The sequence below is a fragment of the Hypanus sabinus genome, chromosome 12 (assembly GCF_030144855.1).
Source record: "Hypanus sabinus isolate sHypSab1 chromosome 12, sHypSab1.hap1, whole genome shotgun sequence".
NCBI classification, from domain to species: domain Eukaryota; kingdom Metazoa; phylum Chordata; class Chondrichthyes; order Myliobatiformes; family Dasyatidae; genus Hypanus; species Hypanus sabinus.
In genome coordinates this window covers 107,359,616-107,385,173 of record NC_082717.1, presented here as the reverse complement: position 1 = coordinate 107,385,173, position 25,558 = coordinate 107,359,616, and the positions used below count along the sequence as shown (strand labels likewise).

General features: G+C 45.2%; 1 protein-coding gene across 6 annotated transcripts in view; it reads left to right on the top strand.

Moving 5' to 3' along the window:
- The window catches only part of LOC132403272 (epithelial cell-transforming sequence 2 oncogene-like), a 120,030-nt gene that overhangs the window by 60,933 nt on the left and 33,539 nt on the right, over window positions 1–25,558 (top strand). For all 6 annotated transcript variants that reach the window (XR_009515229.1, XR_009515230.1, XM_059986694.1 and 3 more), the window contains 5 exons: window positions 9,623–9,726; window positions 10,564–10,680; window positions 19,162–19,251; window positions 22,549–22,763; window positions 23,600–23,747. Coding sequence is in view for 4 of the 6 variants with exons in the window: in XM_059986694.1 (XP_059842677.1) it covers window positions 9,623–9,726; window positions 10,564–10,680; window positions 19,162–19,251; window positions 22,549–22,763; window positions 23,600–23,747 (674 nt within the window). In the remaining 2 variants the exon portion in view is untranslated. The remainder of the gene's footprint in view (window positions 1–9,622; window positions 9,727–10,563; window positions 10,681–19,161; window positions 19,252–22,548; window positions 22,764–23,599; window positions 23,748–25,558) is intronic.

Genomic DNA, 25,558 nt, shown 5'->3' with positions numbered 1-25,558 from the left:
AGGGGCAGGACTGACTGCTCAGTGTTCTGGGGTTCCATTGGCTTAGAAGTGATAGAGTGGGAAAGATTAAAGGGAGAGGGGTGGCATTACTGGTCAGGGAAAATGTCTTGACGATGCTCAGACAGGACAGACTAGAGGGCTCGTCTAGTGAGGCTTCATGGGTAGAAATGAGGAATAAGAATGGTATGTGTGGTAACTTCTACTTTACAAAAAGACCACTCGCCAACTTGATGGCCAAAAGAGCATCTTTATCTGGGATGGCAAATGATATTTACAATACAGAGGCTTCCAGGTACCTCGTGCAGCATGGGTGGAGGAACTATATACAATGCACACTGGGAGTAAAAAGAGCGGAAGTAAAGACCTCGCCAACCCCGGATCTCACCTCTTGCTACCAACAGCTCCCCAACTAGTATTAACTTACTTTTAATAATACTCACATTACAACACTTCTCCCCCTTTAAAATCCAACATTCCCCAAATATAGAAGAACTTGGAAATAAAAACAGTGGGATCATTAGCAACAGGTTACCAATACAAAAACACCTAAAAAAACATGGCAAATTCAACATTCAATCTAACAACAAAAGAAACTATCTGATCAAAGATTCAGTCTGTCAGGAGGTTTGCGAGGGCGCTGCGATCTACGCACTACCCCCAGTGACCCAGCAGGCACCACTGGTGAGGATGTTTTGGGTGGATCTAGTGTTGGGGACAGGAGAGGGGTCTGTGTGGCTGCGTGAGAATGTCCATCCTCTTCAGGGGACTCTGCCCCCTCTGCCAGTGTCTCTCCCTCTAGCAAAGTCACTGGTGGACATGCTTTCCTGGTATGCATCAAGTGGTCATTGCTGCTTAACTGTTTTGGACTACTGAGCTTCTTTGAAATCGGTGGCAAGCTATTCTCAGCATTATTGGGATAAACGGCGTCTGCAGGTTTGCCGCCTAGCTTGGAACGCACTGAAGAAGGAACTTTGGTTTTTGAACCATTGTCATGACCGTGGCTCAGAATAGACCCAATTGCAAAGTTTTCATAGAGTTCCTTGTAATAACTTGGAACTATCTGGAGTTCAACAGCAGGAAATCGCAGTGCGTTTTGGAAAACCTCTTGTGCTTGAACAAAGGTCTTGTCTGTTATATCACAGTCATTGATTCTGATGATACATTCATTCTCCTGGAGCAGGTACTCTTTTCTTGAATGGCTGTTCTCTTCAATACCATGAATACTCAGGCCAAGGAATCTTCCACTCAGCGTAGAGTTTAAAGGCACCACATAGATTCCCAGGGGGCCACCGCCTCCAGAAAATCCTACTTTCTTTGTCAAATCACTTAGAGTGCTTTCTGAATGCTTGTCTGGTGGTCCTGGAGGCTCTGTTCTTACATCGCCTGTGGGTGCCAGTTTGCTACTGTTACAATTGGCTTCACATGCAGGTTCCTGTTAGTGGGATCATCAGGCTGAGATGCACCTTGCATTAACTGGGCAGGTGGTACAAGAGCTGGGTCACTGCTTCACCGTACTAGAAGTGGCGTGCTGGCTTTCAGTGCCCAGGGGGTAACTTCAATTGCTCCTGTAATAGGCTGAAGAGCCGCCAGCTGCGCTGCGAGCTCACTCTCAAATGTTTCCGGACTATGTCTGTCACTCACATTGCCATCGGTGACTTCATCTGCACGCTGCACCTCATGCTCTTCCGTCATGTGTGCATATTCAAATTCATGCCAGTTGAGCCGGGTTTTGCAAAGCTGAACGCGGCCCAGAAGACTGGGCCCACTGCCCTTAGCTATCACCAGCCTGGCTTCAGCCTCCTGACCCCTGGCTGAAATATCCACATATAACACCCCTAAATGAGGTATTGGCTGCCCCGTATAGGTCCTGAGTTGGAGCTTAGATGGTCTGATGGGAGGCAGGTTAGATCCCCATGTCCTCCTGTAGGTCCCTTCACTAATGACCGATGCAGTAGCCCCTGAATTTCTCGAACTTAATGTCCTTTCCCTTGACAGTGACTGTGGCGTAATATGGTTCAGGTGGTCCCTCATCCATTTCCACCCCAAACATCTTGTAGGCACACGCTGCCTCTCCGTCTGCTTCTTCAGGTATTGTGTGGCTGCCTGAGCCTGCTGAGCTTCCCCTGACCAGGCTTAACCTCACCCTTTATGCTCCTGCACTTTTTAACGACATGTCCCTTTTTGCTTCAAGCATAACAGACAGTATCTTTGAATTTACAAACATTTGCATAGTGCGTTCCTCCACACCGAAAACATTCCACCTGCTTTTCCTGTCTACCAGTCTCCCTCCTGACTTGGATCACTGCCGTCGACTGTGACCCCCCCCCCCCCATATCCTTTCTGTATATACTTGGCATTATCAGCAGCCAACTCCATGCCTTGAGCAATCTCTAGGGCTGTCTTGAAAGTCAACGGTGGGGTTTTCCCCAACAAGCGGCGTTATGTGGCGGCATACTAACCTGTCACGGAGCATGTCATCCAACACGGCTCCAAAATCGCAATGCTCTGATAGCTGCCAAAGCTCGGCCACAAGATCACTCACAGACTGACCTGGCTTCCGGACATGGCTGTGAAACTTGAGCCATTGAACTATCACCAAAGGCTTTGGATTGTGGTGTTTCCCCATGAGCTTGACCAGTTTGTCATATGGAATTTCTCCTGGTTTCCGCGGCGTAACTAAGTTCTGTATCAGCTTGTGTGTCTTTGCCCCACACACTCAGGAGAATAGAGCACTACTTAGCCTCCTCAGTAATTCCATTAGCACAAAAAAAGTGTCCCAACCTTTCCTCGTACACTGGCCACTCCTCGATTTGCTCGTCGAAGACACTGACCGTTCCAAACGTAGCCGTCCTAACACGAGGTTCCTCGCCTGCTCACAGCTCCTGATCGAAAATGGGGTCAACCCATATAACCATATAACAATTACAGCACGGAAACAGGCCATCTCGGCCCTTCTAGTCCGTGCTGAACGCTTACTGTCACCTAGTCCCACTGGTCTGCACTCAGCCCATAACCCTCCATTCCTTTCCTGTCCGTAGACCGTCCACAAAACCAGTTTACTTCATCACCAAAAATATGTGGTAACTTCTACTTTACCAAGAGACCACTCGACAACTTGATGGCCAAAAGAACATTTTTATCTGGGACGGCAAATGATATTTACAATACAGAGACTTCCAGGTATCTTGTGCGGCCTGGGTGGAGGGACTACATACAATAGTATATAGTATGGGAGTAAAAAGAGCAGAAGTAAAGACCCCGCCAACCCCAGATCCCGCCTCCTGCTACCAACAGCTTCCTGATTAGTATTAACTTGCTTTTAATAATACTCACATTACAACAATGAACATGTTAATGGGGCTATATTACTGATCACCCAACAGACTGTGGAATTTAGAGAAACAACTTTGTAGAGAGATTGCATGCTGTTGCAAGAAAGACAAGGTTGTGATAGTAGCTGTTTTAAACTTTCCGTGTATTGACTGGAATTCCCATACTATAAAAGGACTAGATAGGATAAAGTTTGTCAAATGTCTTCAGGAAAGTTTCCTTAATCAGTACATAGAAGTTCAATGAGAGAGTGTGAAATATTTGATCTCCTTTGAGGAAATGAGACAGAGCAGATGATAGAAGTTTGCATAGGGGAACACTGCACCTAGTGATCATAATGCTGTTAGTTTCAAGGTAGTTATGGAACAGGATAGGTCTGGTTCTAAATCAGAGAAAGGCCAATTTTGATGAATCAGAAAGGATCTGGCAAGTGTGGTTTGGGACAGGCTGTTTTGGGCAAGTGGGAGGCCTTCAAAAGTGAAATTCTAAGAGTACAGAGTTTGTATGTTACTACCAGAATAAAAGGCAAGGATAACGGGTTTATGGAAGATATTGAGGCCCTAGTTCAGAAGAAGGAGGGGCATAGCAGGTATAGGCCGAATGAGGTAATTGAGGAGGATAAGAAATGCAAGGGAACACCAAAGAAGGAAATCAGGAGGGCTAAAAGAGGACATGATGTTATTCTAGCAGTCAGGGTGAAGTAGAATCCTAAGGACTTCTACGGATTTGTTAAGAGCAAGATGATTGCAAGGGACAAAATTGGTCTTTTGGAAGGTCAGAGCGTGGAGCCAAAAGATGGGGAGACCTTAAATGGATTTTGTGGATCTGTATTTACTCAGGATGGATGGTGGGGTGGAGATACGTCTCTACCAAAGGAGGTATAAGGCACTCCTTCCCTCTGCTAGCCTGCAGGTCACCCTTAGGTAAGGTGTAGCACCTGCTTAGCCTCCTGATCAGGATCACATGAAGCCATGTGACGGATGGTCATATGAGCAGCTGGCGCATATTACAAGTCCTGGCTATGCGACCACTGATGCCAGGCAGACAATCTCTGAAGAGTATTGATAATGGCTGGAGTCACCCATCTTGTAAAGACATTGCCCAGAAGAAGGCAATGTCAATTCACTTTTGCAGAAAAAAATTGCCAAACATCGGCCACATCATACAACACAGCACTTGATGATGATAATCTACTGGTGAGATAGTCACAGAGTCTGTTGATGTGAGGCAGTGAAGCAGTGAGGCCCTATACAGAGTACATAGGAGATGTTGCCTTGATCCCCAGGTGTTCCCTCTGTCTCTGTAGGAAGTTAGTGTAGAAAAATGGCCCTATGAGATATATTTAAAACATTCTTAACTATGGGTAAGGTGCTGGAGAATTGGAAGATAGCCAAAGTTGTTCCATTTTTAAGAAAAGCTCCATGAATAAACTGAAAATTTTAGGCAATGAGCCTGACATCAGTAGTGGGAAAGTTATTGGAAGGTACGAGGGGTGATTGATAAGTCCGTGGCCTAAGGTAGAAGGAGTCAATTTTAGAAAACCCAGCACATTTATTTTTCAACATAGTCCCCTCCTACATGTGCACACTTAGTCCAGCGGTCGTGGAGCATTCGATTCCTTCTTTGTAGCAGTGGTCCACAGCAGGGATGATTGATAAGTTCGTGGCCCAAGGTTATTAACTTCAAACTTTCTGCATAATCGCTCAAGAGTGAACTGCACGTGCATGTAACAAGAGCGTCTTGGACCTCCAGAAGTGGTCCACAGCAGGGGTGATTGATAAGTTTGTGGCCTAGGTTAGGAGATGAGTTATACAGCTCTCGTTACATACATGTGCAGTTCACCTCTGAGTGAAAATGCAGAAAGTTTGAAGTTAATAACTCATTTCCTTCTACCTTAAGCCACAAACTTATCAATCACCCCATGCTGTGGACCACTTCTGAAGGTCCAAGATGCCGACTTCTACAAAGAAGGGATCCGTGTGTTCCACGATCGCTGGACTAAGTGTGTAAATGTAGGAAAAATAAATGTGCTAGGTTGTCTAAAATTGACTCCTTCTACCTTAGGCCACGAACTTATCAATCATCCCATCGTACTTGAGGGATCAGATATATAAGTACTTGGATAGACATGGGCTGATTAGAGATAAAAAAACATGGCTTTGTATATGGTAGGTCATGTCTAACCAACCTTATGGAGTTTTTCGAGGAAGTTAACAGAAAAGTTGATGTTATCTACATGGACCATTGACTAGGTCCTGCATGGGAAGTTGATCAAGAAGATTCAATCACTTGGCGTTCAAGATGTGATAGTAAATTGGATTAGACTTTGGCTTCACCATTTACAACCCAGAGAATCATTTTTATTATATATTCAGTAAATACAAGGAATGATAGGATCAATGAAAGACCACACCAAATGGGACAGACAAATAAACAATGTCCTAAAAACAAACTATCCAAATACAAAAACAAAGAAATAATAATAATAAATATATAAGCATTAAATATGCAGATCATGAGATGAAGAGTCCTTGAAAGTGAGTCCATTGTTTGTGGGACTGTTCAGTGATGGGGTGACTGAAGTTGTCCCTTTCGGTTCAAGGGCCTGATGTTAGAGTGGTAACAACTGTTGCTGAACCTGGTGGTGTGGATCCTGTGGCCCCCATTCTGATTGTAGCACTGAGAAGGGAGCATGGACGGTGTGGGACCCTGATGATGGATGTTGTCTTCCTGTGACAGAACTCCATATAGATGTGCTCTGTGGTGGGGACTCAGCTGTATCCACTACATCTTGTAGGCTTTTCCATTCAAGGGCACTGGTGGTTCCATACCTGGCTGTGATGCAGCCAGTCAATATACTCCCCACCACACATCTACAGAAGTTTGTCAAACTTTCACTCTCCTGGTACCTACTCCATCATTCCGCCTCTGTTCAGTTCCCTGTGCAATATTGTGCTTTATCTCCATCTCCACTGAGTACTGTAGAGAAAGGGGGCTCCATCTCCATTGAGTACTGTAGAGAAGGGGGCTCCATGTCCATCTTCATCTCCACTGAGTACTGTAGAGAAAGGGGGCTCCATCTCCACTGAGTACTGTAGAGAAAGGGGGCTCCATCTCCATTGAGTACTGTGGAGAAAGGGGGCTCCATGTCCATCTCCATTGAGTACTGTAGAGAAAGGGGGCTCCATCTCCGCTGAGTACTGTAGAGAAAGGGGGCTCCATCTCCATCTCCACTGTGTTCTGTACATAAGGGGGGCTCCATCTCCATTGAGTACTGTAGAGAAAGGGGGCTTCATCTCCATCTCCACTGAGTACTGTAGAGAAAGGGGGCTCCATGTGCATCTCCATCTCCACTGAGTACTGTAGAGAAAGCGGGCTTCATCTCCACTGAGTACTGTAGAGAAAGGGGGCTCCATCTCCATCTCCACTGAGTACTGTAGGGACAGGGGGCTCCATCTCCATCTCCACTGATTACTGTAGAGAAAGAGGGCTCCATCTCCATCTCCACTGTGTTCTGTACATAAGGGGGCTCCATCTCCATTGAGTACTGTAGAGAAAGGGGGCTCCATCTCCATCTCCACTGAGTACTGTAGAGAAAGGGGGCTCCATCTCGTTCTCCACTGCATTCTGTACATAAGGGGGCTTCATGTCCATCTCCACTGTGTTCTGTACATAAGGGGGCTCCATCTCCATTGAGTACTGTAGAGAAAGGGGGCTCCATCTCCACTGAGTACTGTAGAGAAAGGGGGCTCCATCTCCACTGAGTACTGTAGAGAAAGGGGGCTCCATCTCCACTGAGTATTTTAGAGAAAGGGGGCTCCATCTCCACTGAGTACTGTAGAGAAAGGGGGCTCCATCTCCACTGAGTACTGTAGAGAAATGGGGCTCCATCTCCATTGAGTACTGTTGAGAAAGGGGGCTCCATGTCCTTCTCCACTGTGTTCTGTACATAAGGGGTGCTCTATCTCCACTGAGTACTGTTGAGAAAGGGGGCTCCATGTCCATCTCTATCTCCACTGAGTACTGTAGAGAAAGGGGGCTCCATCTCCACTGAGAACTGTAGAGAAAGGGGTGCTCCATCTCCACTGAGTACTGTAGAGAAAGGGGGCTCCATGTCCATCTCCACTGTGTTCTGTACATAAGGGGGGCTCCATCTCCATTGAGTACTGTTGAGAAAGGGGGCTCCATGTCCTTCTCCACTGTGTTCTGTACATAAGGGGTGCTCTATCTCCACTGAGTACTGTTGAGAAAGGGGGCTCCATGTCCATCTCCATTGAGTACAGTAGAGAAAGGGGGCTCCATGTCCATCTCCACTGTGTTCTGTACATAAGGGGGGCTCCATCTCCATTGAGTACTGTAGAGAAAGGGGGCTCCATGTCCATCTCTATCTCCACTGAGTACTGTAGAGAAAGGGGGCTCCATGTCCATCTCTATCTCCACTGAGTACTGTAGAGAAAGGGGGCTCCATGTCCATCCCTATCTCCACTGTCTTCTGTAGAGAAAGGGTGCTCCATCTCCACTGAGTACTGTAGAGAAAGGGGGCTCCATCTCCACTGAGAACTGTAGAGAAAGGGGGCTTCATCTCCACTGAGTACTGTAGAGAAAGGGGGCTCCATCTCCACTGAGTACTGTAGAGAAAGGGGTGCTCCATCTCCACTGAGTACTGTAGAGAAAGGGGGCTTCATCTCCATCTCCACTGAGTACTGTAGAGAAAGGGGGCTCCATCTCCATTGAGTACTGTAGAGAAAGGGGGCTCCATCTCCATCTCCACTGAGTACTGTAGAGAAAGGGGGCTTCATGTCCATCTCTATCTCCATTGAGTACTGTAGAGAAAGGGGGCTCCATCTCCACTGAGAACTGTAGAGAAAGGGGTGCTCCATCTCCATCTCCACTGAGTACTGTAGAGAAAGGGGGCTCCATCTCCATTGAGTACTGTAGAGAAAGGGGGCTCCATCTCCACTGAGTACTGTAGAGAAAGGGGTGCTCCATCTCCACTGAGTACTGTTGAGAAAGGGGGCTCCATCTCCATTGAGTACTGTAGAGCAAGGGGGCTCCATGTCCATCTCCACTGTGTTCTGTACATAAGGGGGGGCTCCATCTCCACTGAGTACTGTAGAGAAAGGGGGCTCCATCTCCACTGAGTACTGTAGAGAAAGGGGGCTTCATGTCCATCTCTATCTCCATTGAGTACTGTAGAGAAAGGGGGCTCCATCTCCACTGAGAACTGTAGAGAAAGGGGTGCTCCATCTCCACTGAGTACTGTAGAGAAAGGGGGCTCCATCTCCATTGAGTACTGTAGAGCAAGGGGGCTCCATGTCCATCTCCACTGTGTTCTGTACATAAGGGGGGGCTCCATCTCCATTGAGTACTGTAGAGAAAGGGGGCTCCATGTCCATCTCCATCTCCACTGAGTACTGTAGAGAAAGGGGGCTCCATCTCCATTGAGTACTGTAGAGAAAGGGGGCTCCATCTCCATTGAGTACTGTAGAGCAAGGGGGCTCCATCTCCACTGAGTACTGTAGAGAAAGGGGGCTTCATCTCCATCTCCACTGCGTTCTGTACATAAGGGGGGCTCTATCTCCATTGAGTACTGTAGAGAAAGGGGGCTCCATGTCCATCTCCATCTGCACTGAGAACTGTAGAGAAAGGGGGTTCCATCTCCATTGAGTGCTGTAGAGAAAGGGGGCTCCATCTCCATCTCCACTGAGTACTGTAGAGAAAGGGGGCTCCATGTTCATCTCCATTGAGTACTGTAGAGAAAGGGGGCTCCATCTCCATCTCCACTGAGTACTGTAGAGAAAGAGGGCTTCATCTCCACTGAGTACTGTAGAGAAGTGGGGGGTTAGACTGGCCAGGCAGCATCTGTGGAGGGAGATGGACAGGCTGGTTGCTATCTGAATGGTCCAGTGATGCTACTTTTGCTCTAATATTTTTTTATTCCTTGTCATAACTTATGGTATATGATGCACCATCAATAACACTAGGAGACTGAAAGTGAACGATAGGCTTTTATTAACAGCAAAAAGGGAGTACGACATGTCGAAGACTGAGGGAGGAGCAGTGCCCCAATCGCCTTTATACAGGGGTCTGTGCGAGGAGCCAGAGGGGCATGTCCAGACAGGTATACATAGTTTACCACAGAATATATGATGTATTGCACTGTTCTACTGCCACAGAACAACACATTTCACGACATACTGTATGTCAGTGATAATAAACATGATTTGTATATGGTCAACATTTCAGGCAGACACCCTTCAAACGGACTGATTTAACTTTCACTGACTTGCAGGACAGCTGATGTTTGACTCGATGAGCGCTGCTGGGGTACAACAACACCGGGATATTGCTCCAGCCTTAACTGAAGGACTGATCGAAATGTCAAGGGAGCAGCAGGTCATTCTGAGTAAAATAAAACATTTTGATTTGCTTCCGGGTAAATTGGTTAAAAACTGGAACAATTTGGGAAGAAGGGAAGCTATGGTTCCTTTGAACAATAGAAGAAGCCACATTTATACAGCACCTATAAAATACTGGTAAATTAGTTTATTATTGTTATGTACTGAACTACAGTGAAAAATCTGTTCATTGCACTGGGCTGAAGAGCCTGTATCGTGTCGTACTGTTGTATATTTTATATTTTTCTCTCTACAGATGCTGTCAAACCTTGTGCAAGGGTTAAGACAGTGTCCAGCCAAGGATAGTTTGTAGATAGTGTGCAGTCAGTTCAAGCAAGAAAGGTTATTGAAGAACAGGGGACTGGAACTATTTGGCATACAGAGACAAGATATGGGTATGACAGAATGATGCAACTGCACCCATAGCAACTCAGGGACAATTACTTTAACTTCAAAGTATCATCAGTTGTTAGCTTGTAGTTTCTACTGACTTTTAACACATTTATTGTCAATGGTGATTGATCTTGTAAATACAGAATCTGAATGTACTCAGTTTACCAAATGACCAATATCCATAACTGCTAGTCAATTCTGTACAAAAATGTCATTCCTCAGTTCAGATTTCAGAACAATGTGAGTGACAGGGCCTTGCTGTTCTCTTTGTGCACGAGTAAAATAAAGTATGGCTGGGGAGTGAGTGGGAGTAGCAATGCTGTGTGTCAGCAGAATTTTGAACTGTGTCTCTATGTGCTGGGTCCTGGTTATCTTGGGCTGGTGGATATCAGACGGGCTGACGGTGCATGATCAGATGGAATTCCCTGCTTATGTTTTTCAGGAGGACCCTCTGGGATTTCTCTCCAACTTCTTGATGAGCAGATCGAGGAACAACAAGTTATTAAAACCTGGTGAAACCTTCCTGACAGAGGTTAATGGAGGGATAATGCCACTGAAGGTGTAGTTGCCTTGAATTCCACCTATTGTTGCTTCAGTATAGCACCCAGCATAATTAAAGACCCCGCCCAGCCCAGGCATTCACTCTCCTCCGGGCAAAAGATACACAAACCTGAAAGCACAGACCACCTCTACCCCACTGTGATTGAACAGTCCCCTACTGTGATAAGATGGACTCTTAACCTCACAATCTGTCTCATTTTGATCTTGCATCTTATTATCTAGCTGCACTGCATTTCCTCTGTAACACTTTTTTGTAAAGGAGATGTGGTAAAAGGCCCTTCAGATTCAACGAGCCGCACCACTCAATTACTCCCATGTAACCATAAGACCATAAGGCATAGGAACAGAAATTAGGCTATTCGGCCCATCACGTCTGCTCTGCCATTCAATCATGCTGACCCTTTTTTTTCCTCCCCCTCAACCCCATTTCCCGGCCTTCTCCCCATAACCTTTGATGCCATGTCCAATCAAGAACCTGTCAATCTCTGCCTCAAATAAACCCAATGTCCTGGCCTCCACAGCTGCATTTGGAACAAATTCCAACTTTAGGTCTTTCAGCTTTTTGAGCACCTTTTCCCTTGTAATAGTAACTGTACTCACTTCTCTTCCTTCACACACTACAACATCTGGCAAGCTGCTCGTGTCTTTCACAATGAAGATTAACTCAAAATACTCATCTGGTTCATCTGCCATCTCCTTTTCTCCTATTATTTCTCCTGCCTTATTTTCTAGCGGTCCTAAATCCATTCTCCTCTCTCTTTCATTTTTTTACATACTTGAAAAAGCTTTTACTGTCCACTTTGATATTATTTGCTAGCTTGCTTTTATATTTTCCCTTCTAATGATTCTTTTAGTTGTTCTCTGTAGGTTTTTAAAAACTTCCCAATTCTCTACCTTCCCATTAATTTTTGCTTTGTTATATGCCCTCTCTTTTGTTTTTACATCTGCTTGATTTCCCTTGTCAGCCACAGCTGTACTATTTTGCCATTTGAGTATTTCCTCACTTTTGGAATACACATGTGCTGAACCTTCCTCATTTTTCCAAGAAACACACACCATTGGTGCTCTGCTGACATCCCTGCCAGCATCTCCTGCCAATTTACTTTGGCCAATGCCTGTCTCATACCAATGTAATTTCCCTGACTCCACTGAAATATTGCTAGGTCAGACTTTACTTTCTTCCTATCAGATTTCAAGTTGAACACAATCATATTGTGATCACTGGTTCCTAAGGGTTCTTTTACTTCTAGCTCCCTAATCGCCTCTGGTTCATTACATAACACCCAATCCAGTATAGCTGATCCCCTAGTGGGCTCAATGACAAACTGCTCTAAAGAGCCATCTCTTAGGCATTCTACAAACTCACTCTCTTGAGATCCATTACCAAACTGATTTTCCCAATCGACCTGCATATATGACTACCGTAACATTGCCCTTTTGACTCGCCTTTTCTATTTCCTGGTGTAATCTGTGGTCCTCCTCCCAGCCACTGTTGGGAGTCTCGTATATAACTGCCATCAGGGTCCTTTTACCTTTACAGTGTTTTAATTCGTCCCACAAGAATTCAACACCTTCTGATTGATAGTTGATCAGCCATGATCTCAAAATGGCGGTGCAGGTTCAAAGGGCCAAATGGTCTACTTCTGCACCTATTGTCTATTGTCTATTGATCCTATGTCACATCTTTCTACTAATTTGATGCCATTCTTCACCAGTTGAGCCACACCAACCCCTCTGCCTACCTTCCTATCGCTCTGGTACAACATGTAACCTTGGACATTCAGCTCCCAACTACAACCATCCTTCAGCCACGATTCAGTGACAGCCACAACATCGTACCCGACAATCTGTAATAGTGCCACAAGATCACCCACCTTATTTCTTATACTCCGCACATTGAGATATAGCACCTTGAGTGGCGTATTTGCTACCCGTTTTGACTCTGCATCTTAATCATTTAACCTCCTTACTTGCATGTCTTTGAAACATGGTTGGAAACCCACGTGGTCACGGGGAGAATGTAGAAGCTCTTTACAGTCAGTGGTGGAATTGAACCTGGGTCACTGGTGCTGTGATAGCGTTATGCTAACTGCTACACTACCATGCTGCCTCTATTATTTGCTTTGACTTGCATTCTGCTATTGTGTTACCTTGTCGGGATTCAAGATTGTTTACTGTCAGTCATCAGTACGCAAGTGTAAAGGAAAAGGAAATGATCGTTACTCTGCTTTCGATGCAGCATTAAAAAACCTGGTAAGTATAAAGAAAACAATAAACAGCACAATAAATATCAATATAAAAGCAATTCCATCGTAAACCATATACACGGATTGATAGTGTGTACTAGTTCAATGCACCGTGACTGCGCAACACATTTGTCTTCCTCGAACTTCAAGAGACTACTACTAACTACTGTGTAATAATCTGATGTGTATGAACAGTATGTAAGGCAGGCTATTCACTGTATCACAGTATGTGTGACAATAATCTGATAGAGTTTTATAAGACTATGAGAGGTAATCGTAGAGTAGACAGGGAGTATCTGTTTCCCAGGGCAGCAATGTCTAATACCAGAGGGCGTGCACTGAGGGTGAGAGTCAAGGTTTAAAGGGGATGTGAGGGTTCAGTTTTTCCTCTGAGAGTGGTGATGATAGGAGTGTGCTGCTGGCCATGGTGGTAGAGGCAAAGACATTTGAGATGTTTAAGAGATGATTGGATATGCACATGAACATGAGGAAGATGGAGGGGCACGGACGTTCTGTAGATAGGAGGGATTAGTGTTTGGGTTTTAAAAAAATTACTTTTTAACTGGTTTAGCACAAAATTGTGGGCTGAATGGCCTGTTCCTGTTCTGCACTGTTCTATGTTCTTTAATAAACCAATTCCAATTCTAATTCCATAGAGTTCAGAGAACAGCTGGTCTATCCTCTTTGCTGGGGATAACTAAACTATCTGAAAATTTGTCCTTGGAGTTCTCTGGAAATCCACAGGGCAGTTTCCTGGGAGCAACCACTTTCTACAGCTTTCACAATGATCTTCCTTCTACTGCTGGGTCAGGAGCTGGGGATGTCCACCAATGATTCGGTTCACAGCTCCTCAGCTCACACCTGCATGCAGCCAGTTCCAGACAACATCGAATAGACACAGGCACTTTGGCCCATCTAGTTCCATGCTGAACTATTGATCTGCCTAGTCCCATTGACCTGTACTCACCCAGTCCATAGCCCCCCATACCCCTCTCATTCGTGTACATTTCCAAAGTTCTCCTCAATGTTGAAATCGATCCCACATCCACTTGCACTGGCAGCTCATTCCACACTCACACTCCCTCTTGAAGAAGTTCTCCTTAAACATTTTACCTTTCACCCTTAACCGATGACCTCTCATTGCAGTCTCAACCAATCTCGATGGGAAAAGCCCTGCTTACATTTTCCTGTCTATATCTCCCATAATTTTGTATACTTTGATTAAATCTCTCCTCAGTCTCCTCCTTTCTTGGGAATAAAGTCCTGACCTCTAAGTCATGTCCTCAGGTCTTAGCAACCCCCTGGTAAATTTTCTCTGCACGCAATCGGGCACAAGCTCACCCTGGTCTCCAAACCACCAGAAGCCAACCACCTTCCTTTGGTGTTCAATGCTGGGTGAATAATAATAGAACATTACAGCACAGCACAGGTCTTCCGGCTCACTGTGTTGTGCCAACCTTTTAACTTACTCTGGTCCAAGATGGTTGGCTATCACTGGCATACAGTATGTTGTGGAATTTGCTGCTTTGTAACAGCAGTACAGTGCATTACTTAATAATAAAAACTATAGATTTCAATGTGTATAGATAAAAATAAATAGGTAATGCAAAAAGAGAGGAAAATAGTGAGGTAGTGTTCATGGGTTCACTGTCTGTTCAGAAATCTGATGGTGGAGGGGAAGAAGCTGTTCCTGAAAGGTTGAGAGTGTGTCTTCAGGCTCCTGTGCCCCCTCCCTGATGGCGATAATGAGAAGAGGGCATGTCCTGGGTCACGGGAGTCCTCAATGATAGATGTCGCCTTTTTGAGGCATTGAAGGCCCACTGGATACTTGGGAGGCTAGTGAAGGGGCTGGCTGAGCAACTTCCTGCAGCTTTTTCTGATCCTGTGCAGTGGCCCTTCCCTCTCTTATTGTTCTCACATCTATGTGCCTATCTAAGAGTCCCTTAAATGTCGCTAATGTATCTGGCTCTACCAGCACATAGTGTTTACTCATCAGTCCCCGTACTTTCCTCCAATCACCCAAACATTTTGCCCCCACATATCAGCCATTTCCATCCTGGGAAAAGGTCTTTGCCTTTCCATTCGATCTGTGTAGTCAACGGTTCCAGCCAAGAGCTTTCATCAGGACTTCCAGCTTCTGCAGAATCACTGTGTTTATGATTTTCCACTTTGTCTTTGCCTCATCATCTTGTACACCTCTATCAAGTCGCCTCTCATCCTCCTTAACTCCAAAAAGAAAAGCCCTAGCTCGCTCAAACTTCCCTCATTAGACAAGCTCACTAGTCCAGGCAGGATCCTACTAAATCTCCAATGCAGGAGGTGCGGCTACAAGTTAAGAGGCTTGTGTTGTTCTATAGCAAGTGACTCAGCCTCTGACACTCCAGAACTTTTCCATCTCTTACTGGGCTGAAGTCAGGACTGTGATGGAATGAAGTGCACCTCCCACAGTGCACAACTCATGTGCCCTCTGGCCTTGAACTCTTGCACTATGGGAAAGTGATATGATGGGTTGGGATCTGCCTCGGTGGTAGTGCTGTCTTGGCTTGTTGTTATCAGAAGTACAGAGAAAGACCTTGCCACCCGTACAGATCATTTCATTATAGCATTACATTGAGGTAGGATGGGGTGAACAGTAACAGAATGCAGAAGCTTGCTGTGTTTCTCAAAATGGAAGAGTTTAGGACCAGAGTAATACAAGGGCATCCCTTTACAACAGAGATGAGGAGGAATTTCTTCAGCCAGAGGGTGGTGAATCTGTGGAATATATGGCCACGGATGTCTGTGGAGGCCAAGTCATTGAGTGCATTTAAGGTGGAGGTTGACAGGTTCTTGCTTAGACAGGGCATAAAAGGTTTCGGGGAGAAGGCAAGAGAATGGGGTTGAGAGGAAATGGCAGAACAGACTCGTTGGGCTGAATGGCCTAATTCTGCTCCAGTGATTTGAAGGACATTTACCTCATCAGCCCTCGGGCGTAGAGGTAGATGTGAAAGATGCATGGCCCCATTTCCCTTATTCTCTCTGAAGCACACCCCAGTCCAGATGCCATCAGCTTTGGTATCGAGTGGCACAGGGTGGCAAGGTGGCCCTGCTGCTAGAGTCACTGCCTCACAGTGTCAGAGGACCGCCTTAAATCCCGACCTCTGCCACTCTCTGTACGGAGCTTGGACATTCTCCTGTTGACCGTTTGGGTTTCCTCTGGGTGCTCCGGTTTCCTCCCGTGTCCCCTGGATGGGCAGGTTGGTAGATTAATGACCTCTGGTGCATGGGTCATGGGAGAAGTTAACAAGTATATGAGCAGAGTTTAAATGGGTCAGTGTAAATGGGTTGCTGAAGGTCAGCACCAACTTAATGGGCCGTAAGTCCTGTTTCTGTTCTGCCTTTTTCTGTGATTATAACTGAGAACCAAAATCTTATTGGCTATCCCAGGGGTGGGCAAACTTTTTGACTTGTGGGCCACAAAGGGTTCTAAAATTTGACAGGGGGGCCAGACCAGGAGCAGATGGACGGAGTGTTTTGGTAATACACCTCATAAGAGAAAATAAAATATCATGGGATATGTAGAAAACATGTGCTTTAATTTCAATTGAAAATGAACAAATGCATTACAACAAAATATCTGTCTTTGAAGTCCCATGGTATTTAGCTATTTATTGAAATGACTTTTAAAACACTGAAAATTAAATGAATAAAATACAGCTTTTTTTTAATAGTAACAGTTATTATTTTAAAGCACTGAAAATTCTGTTATCCTTCAAGATATTATCATCATCATCACTCTCCTCCTGACTGTCTTTATTTCAAAAACGGTAGGAGATGCAGGTCTACTTGTACTGCTCCTTCTTATTCAATTGTCCCCTGTGCCAAAACTCAACAATGACCAGCACAAGGACAGAACAGTGACAGCGCGCCAGTATGCGGAGCGCGTTATTTGATCTGGAGAGCATTTTTTATTTTGAGAACGTACGTGCACCTGCGCACTACTCATGTCCATCACTTAACAGAAATGACATGTAACATGTAAGGCTTATTGAAAAAAATATTTTCAAATGCATTTTTTACATAACACAACGAAGAAACTTATTTTTAATTTCAGTGGGAACAGTGTTGTTGGTCTCCCTTTTTAGCCAGTGCATCAAAGTCTGGATTTAGTTTTGTTGTGGCGATTCTCAGGATGGATCTGAGGTGTTGGTCAGTTAACTTGGATCTGTGGCTGGCTTTGTTGATGTTCATGACGCTGAACGCCTGTTCACACAAATAGGTCGAGCCGAACAACGCCAGCATCTTCTGTGCCGTCCTCCGGAGGTTTGGAAACACCTCTTTACCAAGTGAAGCATAAAAGTCATTCAGTTTAAGAGAGTTGAACTTCACTTTTAAGACGGGGTCAGACTGAAGGTCGATCAGTTCCAGCTGTAGCTCCTCTGGTGCTGTTTCAGGATCTTGTGACAGGGGACAGGCCACCAACTGAAGTGACTTGTCATTTTTTTCAAAATCAGAAAAGCAACGGCAGAATTCTCTGTGCAGCGCATCCAGTGACTCGCTGTATTTTTTCACATTTGCACCGGCCTCTTCCAGCGTGGCTAGTGTGGGAAAATGAGTGAATAACTTATTCAAAATTTGCCTGGAGAAAAAAGCCAGCTTGGATTTAAAGGCTTTCACGTTTGTGTACATGTCATGCACAAACTGATCCTTCCCCTGTAGCTTCACGTTCAGTTCATTCATGTGTGAAAATATATCCACAACAAACGCAAAGTCACAAAGCCAGCTGTTGTTGCTCAGCTAAGGAAATTCGCCGGCCTTCCTCAGTAACTCCAAGAATGCACCGATTTCCTCTTTGAGCTCCCATACTCGTTGAAACACTTTGCCCAAACTTAACCAGCGGACACGGGAGTGATAAAGTAGGTCCTGGTGATCCGCATCAGTTTCCTCCAGGAACGTGATGAACTGACGGTGCTGAAGTCCCCTTGCACGTATAAAGTTGACAAGTTTTACGACAGGATTCACAACATGATTCAGCTGTAATACCGATTTACATAGAGATTCCTGGTGGATGATACAGTGAAGGAAAATAACATCCTGGTCAGGATTTTCATCTTTCAGTTTATACTGTATTCTCCTCAGCAGGCCAACATTTTTCCCCGTCAAATTAGGAGATCCATCTGTGGTGATGTTGATAAGTTTACTCCAAGGGAGCTTCATATTTTCGATGACAGCAGACACCCGGTCATACAAGTCCTCTCCCTGTGTTTTTCCTTTCAGAGACTCCATTGTCAAAAACTCCTCCGTTATTTCAAAAGTATTGTTAATTCCTCGGATAAAAATGAGGAGCTGAGCAGTATCTTTTACATCGTTGCTTTCATCCAGTGCTAATGAATATAACGTGAACGACTCTGCCTTTTTATTTAAGTCGCTGGTTATATCTTCATCTATCAGTTCCACACGGCGAGTCACTGTCCTGCGTGATAAACTGATTTTTTCAAATTTGTCTTTGCTCTCCGGACACAATACACCTGCTATCTCCACCATACATTCTTTTAAAAACTCGCCTTCAGACAGAGGCTTGCTGGCCTTTGCTAATTTGAATGACAGCATAAAACTCGCCTTGGTACTTGACTCATGAATGGCAGTTTGACGGTGAAAAAAATTTTGTTGAGCTTGTAAATTAGTTGCCAACCTCTGAGCATTAGCTTCCCGTTCTTTCGTTGACTGGTTGCTAGCATAGTTGGCATGTTTTGTGGCAAAGTGACGGCTGATATTATATTCTTTAAAAACCGCCACAGTCTCTTGGCATATCAGGCATACAGCAGTTGATCGGTGTTCGGTAAAAAGATATTTAGTTGTCCACTCCTTATTAAACACCCGACATTCTCTATCCACTTTTCTTTTCTTAGCTCCACTCATCTTTACAGAAGGGGTGAGAGGTCAAAGAGTAAAGCGCAAATGTGGAGTAATACGCTGCACCTCAACAAAGGTCAATGTATATAGAGTGCGTCATCTATTGGGAAAACGCCAGAATTGCGGGGAAAAAACGTTAACAAGGTTTATTCATATAATTTCATCAAGTTCTGCGGGCCAGATTAAAAAGCTTAACGGGCCGCATATGGCCCCCGGGCCGTAGTTTGCCCATGCCTGGGTTATCCAATGTGGAGAGAGGTGTAAGATCTTCAAGTGTCCCTTTGACCCTGGTGTAAGTTCAGCTAACTTTACACTGTTGGTTTTCTCCCTGTCTCTGTAAGGAAAGTGTCGCGGTGGAAAACGGAAGCGTGGACTGTACCACCATCAAACATCCACCTAGTGAAGGAATATTTGAGGAGCTGACCCACCTGGTGAGTTCTCACTCTCAGCATCTGATTATTACACACCCAGAGATGTGTTTGTGTTCTGTCGAGATGCCTTGTCATGTTGGTAGGTCCCTGAAAGTTGACACACAAGCTGACGAGGGTAGTGACAATGTTGTATGCCATGCCAGCCTTTATTAGTCGACACACTGACTTCCACAATAAAGATTTTATGTTGCACCTTTATAAAACTCTCGTTAGGCGGCATCTGCGGAATTGCATGCAGTTCCTGTTGCCCCCATGTAGGAAGGATGTGGCAGTCTTAGAGAGGGTGCAGAAGAGGTTTACCAGGATGTTGCCTGCATTAGGGGGCATGTGCCAGGAAGAGAGACTGGGCAAACTTGCTTTCTCTGGTGGGGCTGGAGGAGCCTTGACAGAAGTTTATGAGAGGTGTAGACAGAAAAAGCAGACAGCATTGATATGACAAATACTGGAGAGTATGCATTAGAGGTGAGAAGGAAAAGTTCAAAAAAGATAAAACACAAGAAAGTCTGCAGATGCTGGAAATCCAAAGCAACTCACACAAAATGCTGAGGAACTCAGCAGGCCAGGCAGCATCTGTGGAAAAGAGTAATCAGTCGATATTTCTGGCCAGGGCTGAGAAGGAAGGAGGGAAGATTCCAGAATAAAAAAATGTGGGGGGAGGGGAAGGAGACTAGCTGGAAGGTGATAGGTGAAGCCAGATGGGTAGGAAAGGTAGGAGAGGATCTTGAGAAGATAGGAGAGGAGTGTGGACCGTAGGACAAGGAGACCCAGGGGGAAGTGATGGGCAGGTGAGAAGAATTAAAAGGTCATAGTGGGGAAGAAAGGAAGGTGGGGAAGAAATGTGTTTACTGGAAGGAGAAGTTGATATTCATAAAAGATGTATGAAGCAATTATTTTTACAGAGCCTGGAATGCGATGCAAGTGCTGGTAGAGGAGACAGCTAAGACAGATAGGAATGTGCAGAGAATAGACCGATATGGACCATGTACAGAAGGAAGGGATTAGTGTAATTCAATACATTAGTATAATATAAATATAAATGATAAGATACCTTGTATACATAAATTGGTTGTGTGCTCATAAAGTGACACTAGGCTGTACGTAAGGTGTCTGACAGGAAATAATAAAATAGTGGTGGAATTAGTGGATGGAGGTGCTGACCAGTCTTGCTACTTTAGAGTTTGGTGGACCTGGTGTGCATGTTAATTAGCCTGCTCCCTGATGGGAAGAGGACAAACAGGATGAGTGAAGAGGGTGAGTGGGATCCTTCATGGTGTTGCTGGCCCTTTTCCAGTACCTTTCTGTATATACTGTACGTCCTTGACGGCAGCTAGGTTGGTGCATGGATGCGTTGGTTAGTTTTGATGCCCCATTGCAGAGCCTCCCTGTCGCTGCAGTGCAGTTTCCACACCCTGCAGTGGTGCAGCCCGTTAGGATGCTCTCTACTGCGCATCTGTAGAATGATGTGAGAATGGATGTGCAAAGTCCAGCTCTCTCCTGTGTCCTCAGAAAGTAGAAGCATTGGTGAGTTTTCCTGATGTGTTTTGGGACCATGAGAGGTTGTGTGTGATGTGCACTCTAGGAGTTTGAAAGTACTTGCAATTTCTATTGCTTTGCCACCGATGTTAAGGGGGGGTGTGAGTGCTGCAAGTTCTCCTGAAGTCGATAACCATCTTGTTGACATTGAAGAAGAGGACCAAGCCTCGAGCTCTTCAACTCCTCTCTCTGTCGGGCATCTAATCATTGCTGGTGATGAGCTCACCTCTGCTGTGTCATCAACGATTACTCGGGTGTTTGGCCGTGTGAGCAGAGGGTCCAGCAGCACACAGCTCGAGGGGAACCAGTGTTGATGATGATGGGGAGGGAGGAGCGGTTGTGTGTCCTGACTCTGAGGTCTGTTGGTTAGGAAATCCAGCACCCCGTTACACAGTTGTGTATTTAAACGGGGGAATAAGAGTTTGTTCACCATGGTCTATGGGACATCAGTGTTGAATGTCAAGCTAATATCCAGAAACAGCATTCTGACATAAGTGTTTTCTAGGTGCGTCAGGGCTAGCTGCACGGCAGGTGCAATGGCATCTGTTGTAGAGCGGTCCTGTTGGTAAGCATATTGGCGAGTGTCCAGTGTGGCAGCAATGGAGTGTTTGATGAGTGTCATTACCAGCCGCTCAGTGTCACTGGGCAGTAGTCATTTAGTTGAATGACTTGGATGCTCAACTCAGCCTCAGAATAGGGAGATGTCCAGTTGGGACAGAGATGAAGAGGAATTTCTTTAGTCAGAGGGTGACTAATCTGTGGAATTCATTGCCACAGGTGGCTGCGGAAGCCAAGTCATTGGGTACATTTGAAGTGAAGGTTGGCAGGTTCTTGATTAGCCAGGGCATCAAAAGTTACGGGGAGAAAGCAGGACAACAGGGTTGAGAGGGATAATAAATCAGCCATAATGGAATGGCAGAAAGACTTAATGGGCTGAATGGCCTCATTCTTCTCCTATGTCTATGGCCTTATGGTCTTAAGATTGGCTGACTGGTAGGATGCAAAGAATGGGAAAAAGATTCCAGGTTGTTTAATGTCATTTCCAGGATGCAAGTGTAAAAGAGAACAATAATTGTTACTCCAGATCCAATGCAGCACAAAAAAAACACAATAATAAAAAAAGCACAATAAATATAAATACATAAGATAGCTGATATACATTGATTGTATGTCCACAAAGTGTTGCTAGGTACAGGAGAGCCTGTACCTAAGGCGACTGACAAGAAATGACAAGTAGTGGTGGTTGGGGTGTGGAGGGGTGGGTTAGTGGGTGGAGGTGTTGATCAGCCTTACTGCTTAGGGGAAGTAGCTGTTGTTGAGTGTGGTGGTCCTGGCATGTCCTTCTCCCTGATGGCAGTGGGACAAACAGTCCGTGAACAGGTTGGGTGGGATCCTTCATGATGTTGGCTGATTGGCAGGAAGCAAAGAGTGGGGATAGAGGTTTCTGGTTGGCTGCTGGTGACTAGTGGTGTTCTGCAGGGGCCAGTGTCGTGACTGCTTATTTTTATGTTAAATGTTAAAACTTGCTATCAAGTGTGGAGACTTGAGAGCACCTTCGAAATCTGTCTGCATTTCAAGGAAATGTAAGCATTGTCATCGGAACAGTGACCTTACTTGAAAGCGCCTTCAGCACACGTGGTCTGTAAGGATTCAAAGAGATGTCTCTCAAAGGCATTGAGGCAAGAGCAGCATATGTCGACGCAGGGAAGTGATAATCTTCCTTGAACTCACTACAGATTCTGTACGTTTTCCATTTTTTTTTAGAACAGGAGATTATTTGCCGGCATTGTGGACAAGAGGACGCAGTTGGCCAAGGAAGCTTTGACCAGTGAGAGGGAATACGTTCAGACCCTGGAGATCGTGAAGAACGTTTACTGGGCTCCGCTCAAAGCCGCTGTGGCTTCTAACCGAGCCATCCTGACCGTCACCAACATTCACTGCATCTTTACATACATCCTGTCCATCTTGGATCTCAACAGGTTCCTACTGGACACTTTATCAAGGGGACATAGTGCTTTTAGACAAGCAGTCTGATGTGACAATAGGATGGTAAAGAGAGCTTTCGGCACATTGGCCTTCATAAATCAGGGCACTGAGTACAGGAGTTGGGATATTATGTTGAAGTTTGTATAAGATGTTGATGAGGCCAAATTTGGAGTGTTATGTACAGTTCTACTCACCAACCTATAGGAAGGATATCAATAAGATTGAAGGAGTACAGAGAAAATTGACAAAGATGCTGCTGGGACTTGAGGCCCTGAGTTATAGGGAAAGGTTGAAAAGTTTAGGATTTTATTCCTTGGAATGTAGGAGATTGAGAGCAGATTTGACAGAGGTATACAAAATGACGAAGAATATAGATAAGGTAAAAGCAAGCAGGCTTTTCAACTGAGATTGGGTGAGACTAGAACCCGAGATCATAGGTTAAGAGTGAAAGGTGAAATATTTAAGGAGAACATGAGGGGGAGCTTCTTCACTCAGAGGGTGGTGAGAGTGGTATGAGAGGATGTGGGTTCAATTGTAACATTTAAGAGAAATTTAGATAGGTGCATGGTTGAGAGTGGTATGGAGGGCTGTGGTCGTAATGATTGATGGGAATGGATAGACCAGTCTGGCAGGGGCTAAATGGGCTGATGGGCATGTTTCTGTGCTGTAGTACTCTATGACTCTCTGCTGAAGTGTACAGCCTGTGAGCAGTGACCCAATCCAATGGGCTGACTCATGAGGAAGGGGAGGAACTAAACTCACTCTCTCAATCTGTACTGTGTTACATTTGTTTTTCCAGTAACTGGGAATGTTGTGCTGAATGTTGCAGGAATCTACTGGGCGAGCTAACTGATCGCCTCCATGAGTGGAGCCCTTCACAATGCCTTGGAGATGTCTTCATCAGGTTCAGTAACAGACTCAGGGTGTACACAAACTACTTCAACAACTACGGAGCCGTGCTGAAGACCATCGATAAGGTGCGGGACCATTTATAGATTGCAGTGAGCAGGGAAGATGCGGGGAGTTAAACGTTTAAATTTAAAATACTAACCCTTTTGAAAAGACTCAATATACTATTGAATTGAACTAATATTATGAATGAATGTTACTATTGGAGCAGAGGAGGAGGAGATGGGACTTGATAGAAGTGCTTAAGAAGATGAAGGGTAAAGATAGGGATTTCCCAGGGTGGCAGTGATTAGTATAAGGGGGAATAATTTTAAGTTGATTGGAGGAATTCATAGGGCGGATGTCAGAGGTAGGTTTTTTTATCACACAGCATGGTGGGTGGGTGGAACGCCCTGCCGGGGTGGAGGTAGAGGCAGAGGCATTAGGGACACTCAGGAGGATTAGATAAGCACATGAGGCTTTATAAGGCATTGGTTAGAGTGCATTTGGAGAGCAGTTTTGGGCCTCATATGTAAGAAAGGATGTACTGGCATCGGAGGTTCATGAGAACAATCCTGGGATGTAAGGGTTAATTTATGAGCATTTTATGGCTCTGGGTCTGTACTTGCTGGAGTTTCGAAGAATTAAGGGGGGGGGGGGAATCTTGTTGAAACCAACTGAATATTCAAATGCTTGGACTGAGTAGACATGGAGAGGATGTTTTCTATCGTGGGGGAGTCTTGGACCAGAGGGCACAGCCTCAGAATACAAGGATGTTCCTTTTGAAGGGAGACGAGGAGGGATTTGTTCATCGAATGGCGGTATGTTTCACTGGAATTCATTGCCATCGTTGGCTGCAGAGGCCAAGTCATTGGGTATTAAAGTGGAGATTGATAGGTTCTTGATTAGACAGGGTGTATAAGTTTACAGGGAGAAGGCAGGAGAATTGGTTTAGGAAGGAAAATAAATCAGCCATGCTGGAATGGCAGAGAGAACGCGATGGGTCAAATGGCCTAAATCTGCTCCTGTATCTTATAGTCTTATTATGGTCAAGCAGACGGAAGAACAGTTCCTTAGCCACTGCTGTCAGACCCCAGAACTAGTCACCTCTTTCACATCCCCTTCCCAATGGTGCTGCCACTTCTCGAACCTTAAATTCTGCTGCTTCCATTGTTGATGAACTGTATTGGATTGTTTACAAGCATGCAGAAGGCTGATAGATCACATGGTGTATCGATCGGCCTTCCTACGCGCAGGTTGCTCTCTTTTCGCACGGGCTCTCAAGTGCGCACATTTTCATCTTGGGTCAGGTTCATCACTCCCACACCGAAAGCTGCCCAGTTATTGACATGACTCAGTATAAACGTTCTACTCCATTGGCTTTCAGGCTCCACGCAATCACCTCAAATCTCTTTTTGTATCACTTCAGACTGCACCACACTGTGCCGTTCCATTGCTTGGAGCCCTTGGCTATAGACTTACTACCATTAACACTGTTTGTGAACTTCTCACGAGCTAGGAACTTAATTGCACCCTGGTGCAATTCTGAAAAAGAATGAGCTCTGAAGAATGTAGAACAGAACTTAGGACAGTACAGCGTAGTACAGGCCCTTCAGCCCGCAATTTTGGGCCGAACTTTTAACCTATTCTAAGACCTATCTACCCTTTCCTCCCCATGTCCGTGTTTTCTTTCAGTGCTCCAGTTTCCTCCCACAGCCCAAAGGCCCCTCATACCACAATGTGGTACTGATATTTTAACCTACTCTACGGTCAGTCTAACCCTTCCCTCCCACATAGCCCTCCATTTTTCTATCATCCATGTGCCTACCTATCAGTTTCTCAAGTGTCCCTAATGCATCTGCCTCTACCATCACCCCTGGCATAGTGTTAAGAGTTAGAG